Source organism: Pieris napi, chromosome 15 (assembly GCF_905475465.1).
Source record: "Pieris napi chromosome 15, ilPieNapi1.2, whole genome shotgun sequence".
NCBI classification, from domain to species: domain Eukaryota; kingdom Metazoa; phylum Arthropoda; class Insecta; order Lepidoptera; family Pieridae; genus Pieris; species Pieris napi.
In genome coordinates, this window is record NC_062248.1 from 5770806 (window position 1) to 5778608 (window position 7803).

At 32.3% G+C, this 7803-nt stretch overlaps 1 protein-coding gene across 3 annotated transcripts; it reads left to right on the forward strand.

Moving 5' to 3' along the window:
* The first annotated feature begins 993 nt into the window (after window positions 1–993).
* On the forward strand, window positions 994–7019 carry LOC125056584 (5'-AMP-activated protein kinase subunit gamma-like). 3 transcript variants are annotated; one of them, XM_047659754.1, is made up of 2 exons: window positions 994–1305; window positions 4600–7019. In XM_047659754.1, exon 2 carries the CDS (start codon window positions 4672–4674, stop codon window positions 6736–6738), a length of 2067 nt encoding a protein of 688 aa, XP_047515710.1. In that variant the 5' UTR covers window positions 994–1305; window positions 4600–4671; the 3' UTR covers window positions 6739–7019. The 3 variants fall into 3 exon arrangements, with proteins under 3 accessions (XP_047515710.1, XP_047515714.1, XP_047515713.1); XM_047659758.1 differs by lacking the exon at window positions 994–1305 and adding an exon at window positions 1313–1449; XM_047659757.1 differs by lacking the exon at window positions 994–1305 and adding an exon at window positions 3815–3970.
* Window positions 7020–7803: the final 784 nt, after the last annotated feature.

Sequence of the window (7803 nt, forward strand, 5' to 3'; positions counted from 1 at the left end):
AATTAATATAAAATAGCACAGGAACCTATTTCTCTTATAAATACGTCTTAAATAAACGAATGGGCTATTTGTTAAAGAATCTTTATATAAAAATAGGGAAAACCAGTTGGAGGTTCTTTTTTGACCGAGACGGTTATTCCAAAATGACTTGGAAAGTACTACATATTTGTTAATTTTTAACCTTGTCTGTAAGGATTATTATAAAGGAAATAAGTATTCTGTACTTGGTAGGTAACGTTGTACCTTCTTATGTAATTTATCATAATGCGAAGTTTCTACTTAAAGAAATTAATTTAACAATTTTTGTTTCAAATTTTGAACACTTATCGGTTTATTCTCTAACGGAAGCGAGATTATAGCTAGACAGGATAAATAAATGGAATTATTATTATAAAAACAACACAGGCCCAAGGTCACAATTTATTGCATGAGATAAATCATATTATTAAAAAGGTACTTAAGTACTCAGGAAATAAATGTGTGATGTAAACATCGTACGAATCAATACACGGTAACAAAAATATTAACAAAAAAGAGGTTGAAGTACTTACTAAGAAATATAAACTTTTTCAGTTTCCAAATGTTTTGTAGGAAAATATTGTTTTTAATTAATAATTTTTTACATTTTATATGTTTCTATCATAGAATTGTAACATTGCATTTAAAAAAAAACCATAAAGAGAAACCAGAATATGTATATAACGCTATAATATGTTTAACGTATGTAACGTTATATTTTATGTAAATAGAACTGCAATAAATTTGATCAATAGAAAGTTAATATTGCAATAGTTGCAATTGCAGTGATAAACACTATCAGCATAATATTTTGTAATTTGTTAAAGAACGAAACTCGCGCGCCGATGCCTGGTTCACCGAGGCGTCATGACGTGAGACACAGAGACACATATTCAGAGTATGTGTATGGAGCCCGCATGCTAGTGTGAGTAAAGTGTTACCATTGGATTTCGAACGCAGCGGAGTCAGCGCCCCGCGCGGACATAACGTGAAACATCAGCTGAATGCCGTCTGTATAGTGTATTGTCAGAATATTGTGCGTGATTGTAAATTATACTAATTGAGCATGGCCGCCCTCATTTACGCTGGATTCTATTTATTTTTTAGTGTTGATGATATTTTATAACCTTGCAAGCGCCCTGTGTAACAAGAGAGTGAATCAATTAGTTAGAAACAACGCACGCTGCTCTAAACACTAGGACGGGTGCATAATGCACATTGCAAGTGTGTGTGTGAAGTGTTCACAAATAGTTCGTGCGGAAGGAGATCAACGAAATGATCGCTATCGTAAGTATATTTTGATTTTTGTGATTATTTGTCGTAATTTGAGGTTATGTTACAAACTTTCTCGTGATCTACACTTGGCAATTCATTGCTTTTCTATCTATGTTGTGCAGATGTGGAGTAACATTATATTTTTATAAAATTTAGGTCAGTATAAAAATACACTTTCCTTTAAACAGAGATTTTCTTAATATGTGTATAATTTGTGTATTTTTTATGATTACTGTGAATGTAACCGTAAAAATAATTTTAATGTGATGGTCTAATAATACGAAGTATTTTTCTTTTTAAATACTGTTAGAGTGCCTTGGAAAATGCCAGTTTTTATATGCCTTATTTATGTATGTTAAGGGCATGAACTTAAAGCTTAAATACCTATCTACATCTTACATTTTATACATTTGTTTACTTTCCCGTATTTTAGGTAGTACGCAGTTCTAACAATAACTAACATCCATGTAATAGGATACTGAGAGCTGGTTATTGTTACTCATTATATTATTATTGCAAATTTAAGACCTGGTCTTGGTCCCCTAAAAATATATTAAACGTTCATGTCTATCCTCGTATATGTTCTGTTTTTGTATAACAGGTACATACATACATCTCAGTTTTTTAATCTTATATGTAATTCGTTTAAAATACCTATAAATATTCCCTATCTACCAAATTTAATCATTCTATGAAATTGTGTAACTACACTGAAATTATCAAAAATTATTAAGTACTTTTATCTTATCTATACAAGAGCTCCTTCACATAAGCGGTTAGGATTAAATTGACGCTATGATTTAAAAATGAGTAATAATTGTGTACAAAGGTATTTTGGAGATGAATAAGATGCTCTTGTAATAACGAAAACATTTAAAAGTTTTAAAATACAATATTTCAAGCGGATTTTGTTTTTATGAAATAATAATATTCAGAGTTGACACGCGTAACTCCCTTTATGTTAGCATCCATAACGTTTTTAACATAGGCACGTATTCATAGTTCAGGATGAGCCTGCACTTTAAAACTTATCCCTACAATTTTAAGGGTAATTTAGAAACGAGATTTAATGCTAAGTCGGACTCACGTACGCTACCATAGATCGTGGTTACAGAATTTCACCCTGTGACATAATTTCCAATCGGTCCATACCTTACAACCCCTTATGCCGGCCCTTTAATACAAGAACAACTATGACTACAGAAAACACTACTTCTATTCTTATCCTTAATGTAACTCTAATTCTGCGTTATAATTTATGCTGGCAAAACAGACTGCAACGTTCCGTAGGACGCATACTAAAATAGATAAAAACGTATCTATGTATTATGATTGGTACCTACTAATGAACGTGAATTAACGCGAAGTGTTTTATTTCGTCATTCATGTTTTATCAAAATTCTCGTTGCCTCCTTTTTAAATGCTCGTTCCTTTTACCGTCTGAGTTACCATAATATCCTAATAATAATCTATTTATTTAAGCATAAATCCATATGGTTATTATTGTGTTAGTTACAATATAGAAAAATTAATGATGAGAAGTCCTTAATATTTAATAATTCATCAACTACCAAACCATTATTCTTAAACTTTCTATAAAGGTAGAAGTATATAGTCTTCACTCATATTCATATAGAAGTTTCGCTTAGTTACACAAGTCTCACATTATCAAATAAAGTTTCTTCGCCCTTGATACGGGACAAGGTCTAACGTCCTATATTTTTATTGAGCTGTGGTATTGGACTTGAAAATCAAGCGAAGCTCACTATGGGTCAACTAATCGCTACTGTCATATCATAATGTCACAACTTAATGAACCCCTGACCTATCTATATGGAATAGTGCACGTGAGTTACCGACCCGTGTTATATGGAAACATATACTCTAATCGAGCGTTACAAGTTACTAGACGGTATATTTTTAAACTTAGAACATATCGATCTGACCGCTCTTCCCCGCTACTTAATACGTCATCCTTTCTCCTGTTGGGGTAATAATGACGTCATAGATCTGTGACGATATGTGACGCGATTGAAACGGGCGCATGCGTATTGAACGTAAAATCAACTGTGTATCGAGAGAAAGAACTAGAGAATTTCTATGAAAGCTATTTGATTATTTTACTAATATAATATAAACAAATACATTTATAACCTTTAAACTAGTAGTTGAACAGTTTCACAAATTTCTATGAATTTTTGTTCGTTGTGTTATAATTAATTCAAATCATATCGCTTTACGCGTTGGATTGAAAGTCATGGTACGTTAGGTTTTATTCAAAATACTATATTTCTAACAGCTCTTAGAATTCATAAAATAATAAATAGAAACGCGATAGTTTATCACACTATTATTAGACTTATAATTTTAAAAGAACCAGTAAATCCGAATGGACATCTTTAATGTCAATGACATCTTTCGTTCTATAAGAACATTGAATGTTCGTGAACTTCCCTTGTTTTTTCCGATTTTCTTCACCCACCGGTAGATGTCACTTCGCCCCCCCCCGCCTAACAACAACATGGCGGTTCATTCACGAATCCGGCATCACATCACGCGATGCTCGGCAAAATTATTTTTGCATAAGTTTCTGTTACAATAAATTGTGGCCGGCTGCCTAGTTTTCTCAACAATATAGTTAAAATTGTTATGAAGATGAAACTGCAACAAAAAACAGGTAGGCAACGTGTTTACGTAACTATATTTAAACGTCACCTTTCTATGCTGTATTGATTATTTACTATTCAACTATTCATAACCGCATGCCGATGTAATTTTTTGTAAAGTACACTATACGTTTGGCTTATAATTTTTATGTTTATTGGCAAAGCACTTTGAGGCGTACAATGTAATATAAGGTATAGTTTAATAATCTAATTGCATTTTAACGTAGGTACGTATCGCGCTGGTGCATTAAATTGGTGCATTACTTCAACGTGTTGCTTAGTAACGATATTCATATTATATTTGACGGCATAATTTCATAAGTATTTGGCATTGGAGATTCTTTTTAGCGGGTTTTGCTATCTAAATGTTGCACCATATATTTTGTCAATAAAATTGTATAGTAGTAACTAAAAAAATTTAAACAATTTATATAGGATTATTGTCACAACTACTTTATAACTTATACACATACATCCTTTAGTTTACCTATAGATAGGAATTTAAGCTAAGTTTGCATGTAATTTTAGTATTTTATAGGTTGACTGTTTATGTAAATTATCGATAAAATAGGCGAAGAAACGCATCTAACTAAAATTAGTATTCAGTGTCATGTTTCTAAACATTGGACTTTTGTTACAGGTATTACTTATTCATCTTCAGTATTATGGTGCTTAGAAAACTAAAGAAAATTTAATGTAATTATTATATAACATGGATCCTATATTAGAAAACGAATCAGCCACCGCAGAATCTCCTGGTAGACAAGGGAAATCAAAACAGAAGCACAAGAAAAGAAAAGGTCCCTTAGACTCACAAAAAGAAAGTCAGACGGTTGTTGGAGATAGAAGAAAATTTGTTGTGACAAAACTTTCAGCATCAGACGAGCAAGAAGCAAGTGGCAGTCGTTTACCTGAAAGCAATGTACATACTGTTCATTTTGGTACTCGCGGAGCAGAGTCACAGCGACCCCACGTAAGGTCCATTTTTAAAGATAAACCGGCTGAAACATCCAGGTCCGCAAGTGCTGAAAGAGATTCTGGGTCTAAAAAAGAGTATGAAACTTTTCATGGGACATCGACTAGTCCACGGAGTTCAATATTCGATATTTTTCGCATAAGGAGGAAGAGCGATGCCAAAAAACATCAAGCTGTTATGCAAAATGTTAAAGAACCTCAAGTATCTAAAGCAGCTGAATCCCCAGACACTACTAAAGCTGACAATGCTGATTCTAAAGAGTCTCACAAAAAGTACTATTATACGGTTACGGGAGTATCGTCTCGAAAATATAGTCCTATTACACGAGTCATGGATATATTTAGAAGTAAACCGTCAGCAACAGAGCCTCCAGCAGCTGATTCACATAAAAAGAAAACTAAAAACCAAATACGACGATCGTCTTTAGACACGACATCCCCTACTTATCATAAAAATTCATATGCAGCATTAGATCCCCTTCAAGCAAAACAATTATTTAGGGAAATTCGTGGATTGCCCAAATATGATCCTTACTTGTCTATCGTTCAAATATCTCTTGGAGGACGAGATAAAACTAGATTACTATTAAACTTTTTTAAATACCACCGATGTTATGAAATTTTACCGAAATCAGCTAAAGTTATAATTTTTGATACCCAATTTCTAGTTAAGAAGACATTTCCAACACTTGTATCTCACGGAATACGATCAGCGCCATTGTGGGATTCCAATAAAAAGTTGCTTGTTGGTATGATAACCGTATCTGATTTTATAAGAATCTTGTTACATTTTGAAAAGGAAAATTTGTCGATGGATGATTTAGAAAGTCACACTTTACACACATGGCGAAAATTACTACGTGATACACGAAAACCTCTTTGTAGTATTGGTCCAGATCATTCATTACATGAAGCCATAAATCTCCTTATAAAATACAGAGTGCATCGTCTACTGATGATTGATCCAAAATCGGGAGACGTGCTTTATATATTGTCACATAAGAGAATATTAAGATTCCTATTCGTGTATTTAAATGAGTTCCCCGAGTTAACATTTTTCCATAAGAAATTAACAGATCTGAAAATAGGTACGTTTGAAGAAATTATATCAGTAACCGATGAAACGACTGTTAAAGATGCTTTCCAGCTTCTTTTAGAAAATAATGTTTCTGCCTTGCCGATATTAGATGAAAATGGTACTCTTTTAGACGTTTATGCTAAGTATGAAGTTTTGAATTTAGTTAGTGAGAAATTATACTTGAACTTGTCACTGACCGTGGGTGATGTTAGGACGAGAAAGAAAGACTGGGAAGAAAAACTACAGAAATGTCATTCAAGTATAACTTTGTATGAGGCCTTAGAAGTTATTGTAAGAACAGAAAGTCATCGATTACTATTAGTCAATAAGGATACCAAACTTGTGGGCATCGTCTCTCTGTCTGATATTTTAGTATATTTAAATAGGATAATACCTTCAGAGAAAAAGGTTTCATCCCTTCAAGAAATTTTTAAGCCTTTAGAAGAGAATAAACTTCCGGAGGCTGCTAAAGAAACAGATAGTGATGTTATAACCATCGAAGTACCTAAATTAGATACCCCTAATGTACCTGAGGCGACGGACGCCGAACAAAATGACCCTAACGTTGAAAACGTTGGTTCTATTGATGTAGCGATAAACGAAAACGAGAAAGAGACTGACGCAGATGATGCTAGTCCCAAAAATGACTCAAATGTTGTCCCCCACTTAAATAATGTAGATGAAACTAACGAATCGCAAGTTAATATTGTAGATGAAAATAACTAGTAATTTTTTAAACCCAAAGATATTTAATGTTACTTATAAAACAATTTAATTTATAACATATAATTAAATACCGTGTCATGCTTTTTGCTTGTATCTTAATAGTTCGACATTAATAAAGGTATATAACATTGTCTACTTATAATACTTTGCATTATTCACCGTGCGAGGGCCTTATTTGTATAATAACATTATTGCTAAATTTCAATAAAATATTTTGGCAGATATCTTACTTTCGTCATTTTCTCTTGTTTGGTTATAAAAAATAGACATTTTAAGCACAATAATTTGTTTTATTACTTCTTCTTTTAAATGTAAACAATGTAAAAAAAGCAGAAAAAGGCAGGTAGGTAGGTTGTTAAATTGACAGTTTAAAAGCCGTCTTCATCTGTTTTCTACAAAAATTTAAAACAATATCTTTTATTTTATCATCCAAAAACACATCTACATAGTTTGAATATAATATTGATTTTGATTAATCTATTTTACCACAATCTTCGAATATTGTAAATTGTAATAATGTAACATGCATAAACATAGCATACTCAAACAATATATCATATTATACAAGTGCCTATAAAATCAAAAAATAATTTATTCCTAGGTGTGCTATTTTACTGAGCTTTTATTGATTTTCGGACTCGCTCGAAATGCAACCTGTTAAAATAGCACGCAACCAAGGACATTCGAGTTGATTTGCAAGAAAATAAAATTAGTTTTATTTTTCACTTTTCTTGTATACCTATCGAGCCAAACACGTTTTTGAAATGATTGGTTTCGTGCTTGTAGTCTTTTTATCAATTATTTAATAGCGGTAACGTTTTAAATATTTTTGTGATTAATAAAAAAACTGTTAATGTCTAGCTAGCTAACACCAATGATTTTAAAGTACTTTTATTTGAACTTATTAGGCCAGACACATTTCGGTCTGTTTCATTAAATTATTTTAGTTATAGGTCATCCATGAAGGAAAATTTTCTCTGGAATCGAACCTATAGAGATAAACACAAGGACGAAAAACCTGACCGACTGAGCAGATAGAATGTTGATTGTAAAGTAAATGCAGCA

Bases quoted from the DNA above. Each gene is read 5' to 3' on its own strand.
- LOC125056584 (XM_047659754.1), top strand. From the start codon at position 4,672: ATGGATCCTATATTAGAAAACGAATCAGCCACCGCAGAATCTCCTGGT.